This window comes from Phaethon lepturus, unplaced genomic scaffold (genome assembly GCF_000687285.1).
Source record: "Phaethon lepturus isolate BGI_N335 unplaced genomic scaffold, ASM68728v1 scaffold26864, whole genome shotgun sequence".
NCBI classification, from domain to species: domain Eukaryota; kingdom Metazoa; phylum Chordata; class Aves; order Phaethontiformes; family Phaethontidae; genus Phaethon; species Phaethon lepturus.
In genome coordinates this window covers 16,675-30,256 of record NW_010534527.1, presented here as the reverse complement: position 1 = coordinate 30,256, position 13,582 = coordinate 16,675, and the positions used below count along the sequence as shown (strand labels likewise).

Below are 13,582 nucleotides of genomic sequence, written 5' to 3'. Positions count from 1 at the left end.
CTTGTAATGCAGAAAGCATCACTAGGTCTTAATTCTAGGTACAAGGTATTGTATAATGTACCTGAGAATCTATTTATTATTCATAGATTCATAGAGAAAAAAAGACTAGCTCCAAAAAAAGACTCAAGCACTTCCAACAGGATTTCTGCAGAATTCAGGCGCTTTAACTCCAAAATGCCAACCCTGCAAACCCTGAGCTGCCACCTTACCATGGGCACAACTAATTCAATAGCTGCCATGTTTTGTCACCTTTATTTATCTTAGATACCTCAACAATCTGTTGTGTCCATGTGCAGACATGTCCAGACTTGAGAGCATTAGCTCATAAATAATATCTGAACTAAACATACTAATATGCTGAATATTAGTGAAACACCTAGAAAACTTACAGGGGTGGGAGGTAGGGAGGTAGTCCAGTTCTTTGCCGTGCTTGTTATGTTCCAGCATCATGTGTCCCCCATTAGAAAGGCTCCGGCATCAGGCTGTAGGCTGTATTGTGCAGAGCTGCTCTCCACCGTACCTGCTTTAGCAGTACCTTTCTGCCAAACTGGAGACTGCTTTAGTTGTACTGAGAGATCTCAGTGGCAACGTAATGGACCAGCATCGCAGACCAGGCATTTGCACTGTAGGGTTTGGAGGAGCCCTGTGCTCTGTTTTTTGTTCCTGTGTGAGTGGATTTTATATAAAAACCCTTTCATGGACTATGCTCCTTAGATATAAGTTTAGCCTTAGCTTCCTGCCACTGTTCCTTCTTGAGCTAGTCTATCCTAGATTGAGGAGTCATCTAAGCACCTGGTGTTGTCTTCCTGTGGTGTATTTAGCTCAACCAATTTCTCAGTTTTCTTTAGGAAAAGTTTGACAGAGTGAACTACGTAGGTCTCCAGCTGCAGTGCACGTCCTCCATCCATCAGATAATTTGTTTCTCCTTCTTTCATTTTTCTGCATTGTTTTAAAAAGGTAGATGATACCTGTTATTGTTTGGCATAACCTAGTGTTAATGTCAGCAATCTATAACTGAGGCTGCACCTTCCTATTCTTCCTTGCTTTTGTCCTTGTCATTAGCCAGTTTTGCATAAGCCCTTTTTTGCTGCAGTGAAGCACTGTTATCTCACGTGAAATTTTTTCACACTGTGACTTCTAATCCTTCTGTGTTACAGCTTTCCATGGGAGCTTTCCCCAGTTGTATGTGTACAACAGTGTTTGCAGATCAGTGATTTTGTATGTATGTGACCAGTATTAAAACACGTTTTTTTAAAAGGTCTAGTTTACCAAGGGATCTGGATTGCCGTCTTTTACCATCACTGGCCATTCTGTCAGTCTTAGTGTTATTTGTGTCCAAATTACTTTAGAAGTGAGTTTCAATTTACTTCTGTGTCTAGTAAAAATGTTACTGCTGCTCTTGCTGACACTAGCACTGATGTTGTGTCAGTATAGTATAGCTTTCACTTGCATATTAGAATCATTTCTTTCCCAGGATGGAAAAGCTGTCTTCATGCTTTATATTCTGGATCTAGCAAGCTAAAGGCTGCCTGTCTTTCATTGTAACATTCACAAGAAATCATCTCTGTGTGAGCCAAACCTTCTCATCCTTTTACAAGAAGCACACCTCCTACCTGCTGAAAGTCCATTCACGTATCCAAGGAAACAGGTTACTTGTTATGTCACCTACTGAAACTACTTAATGACTCATGCTTCATTTCAGCTCCAGACAGGTTTAGCAGTGAGCAATGTAGCCTCTTTAAATTCCCACTCTAGTTATAGAGTGCAAAAATTATAGCTTTGCTTGGCCTAACTACTTTGGGTTCATGTCCATGGGGATAAGTCCAGCACCTTATCTGGGGGCTGATTGTTCACTGCCACCAGCAATGGTGTGGAGGGGATAAACAGCAAATAGCCTGCTGCTAGCCAGGGACGTCTACCTCTGTCCTTGAACACATGGAGGTCCTGGTTTTGGCTGCTGAATCCACTTTCAACATGCAGCTAAGGGCATTTCCCCTGAATCAGGCGTTGCCTCAGTGTGCTGGTGGGCACAGCAGATGCTGTAAGGTGAGAAGAGAGCATCACTGGATCTGTTTAGCGGGGCAGCACTGTGACTGGTGCCATCTCGTGCTGTGAGGTGCTGCTGCTGCTGAGGGAGAGACAGCCCTGGTGATTCCATACCTGCATAACTGCAGGGTTACGGGCCTCCTCAGAAATCTGTCTAGCAGATCAGCCTCTGAGAAGTCATTGCACAGAGCCAGGTCCCCGGTTAACTTCAGCACTCCCCGTGTGCCCTCTCTGAATCCCTGTGGTGGGGACGGTAAGGAGGGAGGCTGGCAACACAAGCTCTCTTCCTACGGGAGACTGAGAAACCTTTATCAGCTATCTGAGCAGCCAAACCCATCCCAGTTTTAAATCAGAGCGCGGCTTGCAAGTGTCATCTTATGTGACAACAGAAATAGGCGAACTTGTGAGGAATTCACCTAACACTGCAGAAACGTAGATGGGTGTTAAGAGCTGGAAGATCGAAATGAACAACACCTCTGTGATATTCAGAAAGGCTCAGACAAGTTCATTTTACATATTCAGTGCTGGACAAGCCTATGGTCTACTGGCTAGAGCCTGGGTTAGATTTGAAACTCTGGTTCTTTTCCAAGTCCTGCTGCATTACAGTGGGACCTTGTTCAAAGTTCCTAATTTCTATTGCCCTTGACTGATTTAATAACCTGAATATGAATTCTTCAATTGAAAACCTGCATTTTAGTATATGCGCAGTGTCCAGCTCAGTGGAATCAAATGGTTTGGATGCCAATGTCCTAGAAATAAGGGTTGTTCCTGACATTTGTGTGATATAATTTTAGTTAAAGCAATAACTGGGGTCCTGGCTCTTTGCTTCCAGTGATCCTGCAGTTTGCTAAGAGTTTCTCCATACAGACCAGAAGGAAAAGGTAGCAGCCTCTGTATTACTGGAACCAGGTCAGGGCCCAGGATCTAGGAAGTATCTAGGAAGTATGCTAGTTACTGCTCCTCCCTCAGCCTGGGAAATTCTGGAAACTCAAAGGAATTGAACAGCTTGCAAACTTGGGGTGATTAGGCATGAAAGTGAAGTGGGGATAAAACTGAGGAAAGCAAAGAAAGCCTTTTTTGTTGTTACCATCTACCAATATTTTTAGAATTTCAACTTAAATCTCAGAATTCTTATATAATTTATTGCGTTCAGGTAATAACAAGTGAAATTTTATGAGATTTCCCGTCTTTATGGACTTGTTAAGATTGTGGAACTGATTTCTGGTCTCGCCTATTGCAGTAACACACCAAAGCAATTTTACTTAACCTTTAAAAAGACCACATTGCCTGAAATTCACTGTGCCAGATTTGGTTTTTATTGAAATGTGCACACCATGAATAGGGCAACTATGCCTGATGTGAAGGTATTTTGTCATAGGTCACTGCATCCCACCATAACATAAACAATGATTTGCATGTGCATGTGTCAAATCTTTTTCATTTAGCTTGTCATATACTGGAATGCTGTGATGGCCTGGCCCAGGATGTCATCAGCACCATAGGGCAAGCATTTGAGCTTCGATTTAAGCAATACTTGCGATGCCCCTCTAAGTTACCTACTTTCCATGATAGGTGAGTACGATTGCAGAAGACTGCTAAAGGATCTTCTTTAACTTTCTATTCACTTAATAAAATGTGCTGTGGATAATGTTGCTGGAGACAGACTTTAAGAAGAGATTTCTGCTGCATTAGCAAAGCAGGTTTTGCCTAATGAATGTGAAAGGATAACAGTAATTTTAAAAGAATGGGTTAAATATGGATTTCACAGTGAAATTACTGAAATAATCATGCATTTTCTTTTGTAGTTAGTACACTGAGTTGGATGGCCAAGCATGGATGTTATTTGTGGCATTTCCTCATTGTTGCTACTGTCATAGCAGCTCTGTCCGTTGAGATGAAGTAAGCTGCAGTTGCTGGGCTTCCAAAATGGCTAGTGTTGTTTCACTGTTTCTGATATTGTCCAGAGTGCAGTTTTTAGGAGGGTGATGTATTGTACAGAGGCTTTGGCTGCATTTCTTTCTGGAGGATACAAAATCTGTCTGCTTGTATATGTTTAAAAGGTTGGGATATAGAATTCTGTTTTCTTTGGCAAGCTGTGTTTTTGACATGGATTGCTATATGCTTGCTAACGTTAGTGTAAATCCCAGTGAGCTGGTACCCTGTGTAATCTCTTATATCAGAGTAAAATGGGTGTATAGTGAATATAAAATGCTACTATCCTAATCTGGAAGTATTCTGTACTCACTTTAGACTTGTGTAAATGACTGTCAAATGTAGACTGAAACCACAGATCCATTCTCTTGACTTTGTGAAGTTCTTCCAGATTTATACTGGTGATAGGGCAGCCATAAGACAAAGTTTTAGGGCTTAGTCAATCAATCAAGTAATAATATTAAATATGCTACTGTAGGGTTAAATAAAACTGTTTGCTAATGCAGTTTATGCTGGCCTTTATAGCTAAGTAAAAACATCCTTTACTCAGCATAAAGAATTTCATCCATTGCAAAGGAGGTTTAGATCAAGTCTGTCTAGACAGAAATGGTCTGCTGTGTGATCCGTCATTGCTTCCTGACTTATAATGGTAGCTGAATTGTCAAAATGATATGCAATACTGATCCCCAGACATGCAGTCTTAACAGGCTACAAGTATCTGTAAGTGCTTTGCAAGCAAGTGGCAAAACAAAGCACTCACTTTCTTACAGGATGCAGAGTTTTGATGAGCCATGGATGGAAGAAGATAACGAGGCAACAGAACATCTCTATTACAACAACATCCCAAATAAAATGCCCCCCCCCGGTGGCTTCATTGATGCCAGGCTCAAGGCAAGACCTCCTACTGCTGCAGATACAGCTCAGGTCAGTGCAACTGCATCTCTGCCCTCCTGCTGATGGATCCAACATTTCAAAAAAACATGAGTATTTTAAGATGGATACATTGGGACCCTTTATACCTCACAGCCCTTCATATGTGGACAGTTTCCTTTTGAATGGACATTGAAGATCTAAGGGGCAACAAATGAGGCAGGTTCAGAACAAACAAAAATAGGTGAGCTCTTCATGGTGTTAAAAGGTTACACAGGTTCAAGGAAAAGAAATCCGCTGAGGGTTATTACATTTGTAGAAACCATGTCTGCTTCAGAGCGTATCAAATAGTGCACGCTAACTGTGAAAGATGTGATGCAGAACTGTTACAACAATCTTGTTCAGTCATTACTAACAGTTTATTATGTTAATAACTCAGCAGCAATCAGTATCCAGCCACATTTCTAGGTAAGTTTTCCACCTCACATTGAACTGAGGTCAGCTTGGATATTTCTACCAGCATTGCTCTTTGAAGTTTGACTGCAGTATCAATGTAGCCACCTAAGAGGAGTTTTCAGATCCAGCACTATTGTGCTTAAATCTAGAGCAACCTTGTCTGTAGGCAGTGCCCTCCCTTCAGTACCCGAGTGCATGCCCTGGTACCAACATGAGTCTTTCAGCTCATGCTTTGGAGCGTGCTGGGGGTGTCTTCTGGTCCCAGGTGTGTGTTTCTGGGGACTGCTTTTCCCAGGCAGGGTTTGTCAGGACTCGCTATGTGAAGACAAATGTCCTGGAGGAGATGATGCATCATTTGGGACTGCGGGGGTTAATAAAAGCAAGAAGCAGGGAAGTTTACATGAAGGTCACCGGTAATATCTTACTCCTCCACAAATGCATTTGTGAGATATATATTCTGACACCATGATGAATCGGAAATGAAGAGTGGGAGTACACAGAATAGAGCCAAGGAAATTGTCAGAGCCACTCACAATATATCTGAGCATTTTAAAGGTAATTGAAAATTTCTTTGCACATGTGTCCATTCTAGTCTGCAGCAGGAGTGGGAGGAGAGCAAACCTATTACCAAAGTCGTCACTTAGGAGACAAATTCAATGAAGACTGGCATCGTGGGCCTGTTAAGCAAGGTGAGTTTTGCTAGTTTTAGCTGTAATACTGCAGGAGGTCTTGGGTGGGCAAAGCATGTGAAAGCCTGATGCCTCAAAGCAATGAACTGCACGTTGTTGATAGATTCCCTTTGTCTGAATTTTAGTGTTGATACCAGTGAAAAGTGCTTGATAATTACCTCTAGACAAATTATTAAATGCACACCTTCATAAAATCTTATCTTTTGCAAAGCAGTTAATAAATAGAGTTGCCCCAAATCTTAAGCTATCTACCTTGCCGTGTCTTAAAACCCTGTGGTATTTAAAGACAGGCTGCATGATCTGTTCTGAAAATCTGACCCACTACGTTATGCAAGATGGAGTTTCCAAAGGAAGTGCCTAAAGTCACAATTTTTTTTAAAATGTGGAGCAATGTATGTGTTTGCACATGATCTCTGCTCCACAAATAACAAATAATACATAATATTCTTTTTGGTTTTTTTCTATTAATTTTAAGAAAATCATATCGAAACTTACGTGTGAAATTTCACCCCATCCACCTTTATGTTACAGCTTTAATGTGTTTCTGGGGATACTTTCTTTTCAAATGCCAGGATATGTTATCTGTTTGTTAATCTGTACAGATTTGAGGATTTTATTCCATTTCCTCCTCTCATGACTCCTCAGATGAGTATCAGTTTTGAAACTGACAGTCTTTATTTGGAAATGTTTCCTTTCCTCCTGAATAATACCCCCTCCAGCCTTCATTGAAACAGAGTCCTGTATCCATTCATCAGCTTTTTTTCCTACTAGATCCTGCCATTATCGACTTTACATCTCCAATGCCAGGGATTTTTAAACCTGTGGTGATGGAGTGTGATGTTATTTGGTCATTATAACAACACTATTCTGTCAAATACAAAAAGCAGAAAAAAAATCTTGAATTTTCTAGGATCTCTGGATATTTGTAGTATGCCAGAAGGGAAATCACAAGTAACCCCAACAGCAGAGATGCCAACATATGTAAACACCCAGCATATAAATACAGAAGCTCTATTGGCACTTCAAGCAGATGCTGAAAGTACCTTCAGTGGAACAGCAGATGATACCAAAGAGAGCAGCCCAGGAAAGGATTTGTTTGACATGAGTGAGTTCCCTTCCTGTTCACTCCCTTTCCAACAAGTGACCCAATATGTTTTTACATTAGTTCTGTATAAAAATAATTTAAATATTCTCCAAATTTTAGTTTTCCTGGTGGAGTTAGGGTGAATTCTAGAATTCTTGGGGTTTTCATATCAGACTGAGTTAAAATAAGGGTGGCCAAAAACTTGAAGCTAGTTTATATTATATCTGAGTTAAGCTGAGTTGTGGTTTATGTTATCCTTAGCATCACAGGCAATTACATCAGAAGGAAAATAAATCAGGAGGCTTGTCATGCAGGAAAGTGAAGGAGTGAATGGCTGCAGAATTAGCTCCAGCCTGTCCTGTGAGTATGTTACTAGGAAGTCAATGCATACTACAAAAATCTTACACAACAAAGAAGCTGGTAGGGAAATTAAATGGCTGAATTACCCCTTGCTCTGGATAGGCCTACTATTCTATCTAGCTATCTATTCCAACTTTGAAGTCAGCTTTTCCAAAATCAGAATCATAGCCATAAAACAATGGTTTAAGCAACAGTCATAATTTGATGTTGGTGCTACCAATGCGCATTGTTTTCAGCCTTGAAGGAATACTTAACAAGAAATATGGGGAAAGCGGTTTGATGCACAGAACATTATCTGTATTTTTCCACTCTTCCTACCTCCAATCAATTGCTGGCACATGATTTGTTTAATTCAGTTCACATAATTAAAAGGCAGTGAGACAAAGCAGTTGGTGCTTATATGTTATTTGTAAAATAACATATCTAGATTTCTGTTATCTCAGTATACATAAAACTGTCTTCCTGGCATGTTTTTGCTGAGATATGACTTCATTTCTGCAGGGAGATTTTGGATTAAAAGAAAAGGGGAGGGAAGAAAGTTGGGAGAGTATCTATCTATGAATATAGATCTGAAATGAGAAAAGTCATCTGTCTGAAGTCAGGGATGTTAACTTTGTTTTCTAATGTGCTGTGCCCTTAAAACATGCACATGCTTAACCTCAATTTTATACACATTATTTTCCTAAAAATAGGGAAAACTGATTTCTCATCTTCCAGCCCTCCTTAATTTTTATTAACTATTGCATCGTCAGAGAAAAGTAGTATTAGAAAATGTGTAAACTAGCCCTAAGTTAGTGGTTTGTCAAGCTAAACGTGTGCTGAGCTTAGTGCAGACTGCAATGTAGTGAAGACATATATAAGCTGCTTTTAAGAATTAGCTGAGGTATTAATAAGCTGTGACAACACAGTATTTACCCTATTTCTCTGAGCTAAATTAGTTTCCTCGTGGGCCCATGCAAACATGGCTACATACTCCTCGCATCTGAGCAGTCTATTTAGAGCTGGTGTATTGCTTCACGGTACTGCTCTGCAGATATCCTTTAGTAAGTCTAGTGGGCATAGAACAGTATCTCTTTTTAATATGCACTAGTTGGCCGGATGAAGGTCTTGCAAGGGAAAATAGCTTCCGATAGGTCAGTACAGCGTGTAATGAAGCATGCACTGACCTATTTACTATTTCTGTAAGACTATTGGGATCTGTAATGACACATCTTTCCATTCCACTCTACAGAAAGTAACACTGAGTTCAGGATTTAGCTGAGGTTTAAAAGATGCTTCCATGAGGATGATTTCAGCTAGGTAAATCATGGTAAAGGTGTTAGCCTGTGTCTACGTTGCAAAGTCCTCTCCCTAAGTGGAGGTTAGGGGTAGGCTGAGTGGTAAGGGCGACTGATCCCTTCTAGACATACCCTTGGCCTGGAGACTAAGTAATGGAAAATTTTTAAATGAATATGTTTCTTGAAGAGAGACCAAATATAAGTATAATGACATTGGCTGCCCATATTATGCAATTTATTTGAAATGAAACTGTCTGACATACCTGGCAAGACAAAAGGAGAGCTCTGCCTGGTACCAGGGCATATAAATGCAACTGTTGACAATAGCCATTACTGAAATAAAATCAGTACCTTTCAAAAGCTCCTGCCAAGGTTCACTCTCATTTTTATCAGCATCTTTCTGTGCACAACATACATGCATTTTTAACATATTACACTCCTCGGTCTTAATATAATCCATAAATCGGTAGGCCAACAGTACATCTTCCCTCATTTTTTTCATAAAGATAAAAGGAAGTGGCTACAACACAAAATAAATCCTATTAAAAATGACTGAATATCACCATTTTGTAACGTGATTTACCTGTGAATGATCTTGCCTTTCTTTCTATTTCCACAACAAGAACCATTTGAAGATGCCCTCAAGACCCAAACGTCTGAGGCTGCGCTGAGGAAATCCACCTCCACTGGATGCACCAGTCCTCTTTTATCCAGAGCAGCTGACTGGACTGTAGCCAAACAGCTGAGTACAGAGCCATGGTATCAAGGAGAGATGAGCAGGAAAGAAGCAGAACAGCTGTTACAGAAATGTGGAGACTTCCTTGTGAGGAAGAGTACCACGAATCCTGGCTCCTATGTGCTGACAGGCATGCACAACGGACAAGCCAAGCATCTTCTTCTGGTGGACCCAGAAGGAACTGTAAGTGCTGACTCCTGAGTAATACAGGAGGTCTCTGTCTCTACACATGCTCTCTAAATCTGGTTAATCTTATTTACAGCTTATTCACAACGGATCATAAGTGCAGCCTGACATCTCTAACATGCCATCACATCTCTAATTCTCTCCCTGATGCCTAGCAGAAGACCCACTGTGTGATTTCTGCACGTTGCAGGAGCCTTAGGGACCTGATTCTCCAGCAAGGTCAAGCTTTGGCCACTGCAGTACAGTCTTAGTCAAAAGTGCATCTAAGCCACTTCTTTAGCCTTCCTCTGAGAAGCTGCTGGTGGCTGTGCCAGAAAAACTGGTGGGGTGTTGTGCGTGCTTCCCCAGCCTGTCTGCCTGCAATTTCCACAGGACATTTCTATCAGCCAGGATATGGACCAGGCCCTCTGGGGACCCTCCCAGCAGCGTGATGGAGAGGGCAAGGGAGCTCCAGTTTTCTGCAGCTGTCTTGTCCTGCTTCTGGGGGGGCTTAAGTCTCATCTGAGAGCATGAAAGCATTGCCACGCGTTTTATTCTTGGGTCTTGCGAGCCAAGAGTGGGCAACTCCTCTTCCTCTGTGAAGGACAACGCTAGATGACAAGCCCCAAAGTCAAGGAGAAACTCCTGCGAAGGAGCTGGCCTGCTGGCATCCGTTCCACCTGAGACACTTGCAGCAGACCAGCCGAACGGTGCCGGCCCCGCCGGGCCTGTTGCAGCGAGGGGTGCCCGTGGTACTTGTTGTCATGACATTTGCCGCATGAGGGCAGCCAAGGAATGGTTTTGCACCTTTTAGGTGCGAACTGGCCAGTCCTGGGCGTGAGCGAGGCACCGCAGGGGGAACCGGCCCTACACCTCTTGGCGGGGGGCCAGCCTCCTTCGCTAAAGTTTTGCCATCAGTTTTCCGACTCCTGCAGCAGGGGCCCCTAATTCTCCCTACAGCATAAACCCACAAATAACCGTCACAGGCCTCTGCGAGGAAAACGCTGCCGTGTGACGCGGCAGATGCCATGTTCCGCCCTGGGAGCTCTGCTGCTCTGCCCACTGGCATGGAGTACTCCGGCCTTGCGACGATGCCCAGGTCATTTTTCTCCGGTAGGCAGAGGACAGAGGCCCCCCATCTTTTCTGCGCTGCCTCTAATTAGGGCAACAAAGCTGGTGAGGGGTCTGGAGCACAAGTCTTATGAGGTGCGGCTGAGGGAACTGGGGTTGCTCAGTCTGGAGAAGAGGAGGCTGAGGGGAGACCTTATCGCTCTCTACAACTACCTGAAAGGGGGTTGTGGTGAGGTGGGTGTTGGTCTCTTCTCCCAAGTAATTAGTGATAGGACGAGAGGAAATGGCCTCAAGTTGTGCCAGGGGAGGTTTAGGTTGGATATTAGGAAAAATTTCTTCACCGAGAGGGTGGTCAAGCATTGGAACAGGCTGCCCAGGGAGGTGGTGGAGACACCATCACTGGAGGTATTCAAAAAACCTGTGAATGTGGTGCTTCAGGACGTGGTTTAGTGGGCATGGTGACGTTGGGTTAATGGTTGGATTTAATGATCTTAAAGGTCTTTTCCAACCTTAATGATTCTGTGATTCTGTAATTTGCTGACCTCCTTGCGTAGGGACCTGCTTGCTCTCTGTGCCTATCCCCTCCCTCAGCCTACTTGTGATGCGCCATCATGGCCTGAATGGCTCTGATGCTCCTCGCTCCGGAGGCACTGCTTGATCACAGAATGACAGAATTGATTACAACAATTGATAACAACAGCTTTTCTGCGGCTGTATGTGGGTATAGCTGTGCTGTGTCAGGATTTGTGGGATCCTGACACAGCTCCTGAGAAGCCCGATCGGAGACATGTCAGAGCAGAGAATTGTCACTACCACGCCAGTGCGTGGCCAGGCGCAGCAGCGTGCCAGCGGCGTGCATTTCTTCTGCATGGCCTTGGCGTGATTATTTTGTAAAAACCGATTCACACAAAGGCGGGCCTGAAAATTCATTTCACACACAATTACCCACTGACACGTTACAGCTCTTTTAAGGGTGTGTTTTCAGAGCAGAGTTAACTGTTCAGTTGCTTCTGCTCTCATCCAGATGACAAAAAAACCCAATAATCTCTTGTTCAGGTAAGGGACGCTTAAAATGGGGGACTGTGGGATTTTTGCTGGATTTAGAATTAGGGCTTGAACTCTGGTGATGACAAAGCGTATTGCTTATAGTGAGAAAACTCTCAGCTGAGCTGAATGGACTGAAAAGGTGTTAATCTGAATAAAGATAAGGAAGGTTATTGCTGTTTTAAAATATATTTTCTTTTTGAAAATATTGCTTTGAATAATTACAGGAAGTGATGTGTCGAGCAAGTATGTTTCAGAAATTGGGAGAGCCTATCGTTTTTTTCCAGTGATGCAGCTACATACAGATCGAGCAGATAGCATAATTTGCCATCCAAGTTGTTTCTTTCTTTTTCTACCCTGTGACATCCTGTGATAAGTTTCTAGCAGTTTTGCTAGAACTTAATGATGAAGACTGAAATATTTCAAGCGAGGTGCCCACCACAGCATAAGCTGGCTTTGGAAGATTTTAATAAAAGTCGTTCTCTCTTTCTGAGAAAAGTTCAAGGAAATTACAGAACACTGTTCACAGGCTTTTGCTTGATGCAGTATAGAGCCATCCCAACACAAAGCTTTACTGCAGCATGACATTCGTATGAGAGGACCTCTGCTCTGCCTGTAGAAGCTGTGTGCCTAACTCGTTTTAAAGATAGGAAGGAAATATTTTGTGAAGATGTGGTTAAATAAAGATTGTTTTGTAATATAGATTAGTTTTTGGCCTGTCCTGATTTTTTACTGTTTTACCTTGCAATATCAGTTTCTTCTTATCATGGGTGTGATAATTTACTTAGCAGGATGCTGGTGCAGAGGGCTGGTAAATGGGCTAGAAAAATGACATTCCTTGCCCCGAAGTGTTTCAGTTTCAAAGTCACAGGTGTGTACTGTGCAGCATGGGGCAAACCCAAGCCGCGGCTCTTACCACTTTTGGGGAAGGGAATTTTCCAGGACCTGGAGATGAAAGTCTTTGTTAAGGAAAGCACTAAGGTGCTGAGGCGCACAGAGAAGAATTGGGTTCTGGAATCTCTGGAAGGACAGAAAGGTGGAAAACACTTAAAAGAAGCAGGTGGTCTCTTGAAGAAGAAAATCTTATCTAGGAATCTGACTTACAGTGAAACTAAATGTTGCACAGAAAGTTTTCAAGCAGACCTATTCAGAAACAGTAATAGTAGTAGACTGGCCCATAGGTAGCATGCATAATATCTCTTTGGAGAGAATAGAGGGAGTAGGAGACAAAACAGAAGGAAAACTCCAGAAATGCCAAATTTCCACTGATTTTGATGGTGAAGGATCAGTCTCTAAAGCATGATTAATTGTGTCATTTTATTCTTAGAGAATTTTAGTGTGCAGTTAAGGGAGAAAGTATTATGCCCTTTAATCTATCTTTTTACATTCTTTTTTTGAAGGTTCGGACAAAAGATCGTGTCTTTGACAGCATAAGTCACCTCATCAATCATCATCTTGAGAATAATTTACCAATAGTTTCTTCTGGGAGTGAACTCTGCCTGCAGCAGCCTGCTGAGAGGAAACACTGACTCCAGATAACTGTTACAGTTTTTGTGATTTGCAAGCTACAACTGGTGGAAACTGCAGATCTGAAAAAACATGTGCATTAAAAAAAAAAGCATATTCACATTCATTTCACCAGTATGTTTTCTTTAGGTTTAAGAAGCCCCATTTCACATGGTACCCTTGAAAGTTCTCAAATCTTTATGTAGACATGAAGTCACAGCAGAAGGCTTTCTTAAAAAGTAATTTCAATAAAATTGTTCAGATTCTCTAATGTGAATATTGGTAGTGTACATATACATATTATATAGATAAATACGGTATATATTTATATTTTTCAGGTCAGTCT

At 42.1% G+C, this 13,582-nt stretch overlaps 1 protein-coding gene across 1 annotated transcript in view; it reads left to right on the top strand.

The window, feature by feature from the left end:
• Window positions 1–13,259, top strand: part of SHC3 (SHC (Src homology 2 domain containing) transforming protein 3) — a gene marked incomplete at its 5' end in the record, with an annotated part of 36,564 nt that extends 23,305 nt beyond the window's left edge. Inside the window, 6 exons of the mRNA XM_010285563.1 lie at window positions 3,492–3,618; window positions 4,749–4,902; window positions 5,897–5,993; window positions 6,904–7,098; window positions 9,338–9,633; window positions 13,131–13,259. Coding sequence (XP_010283865.1) covers window positions 3,492–3,618; window positions 4,749–4,902; window positions 5,897–5,993; window positions 6,904–7,098; window positions 9,338–9,633; window positions 13,131–13,259 — 998 coding nt within the window. The remainder of the gene's footprint in view (window positions 1–3,491; window positions 3,619–4,748; window positions 4,903–5,896; window positions 5,994–6,903; window positions 7,099–9,337; window positions 9,634–13,130) is intronic.
• Between the last annotated feature and the right edge of the window lie 323 nt (window positions 13,260–13,582).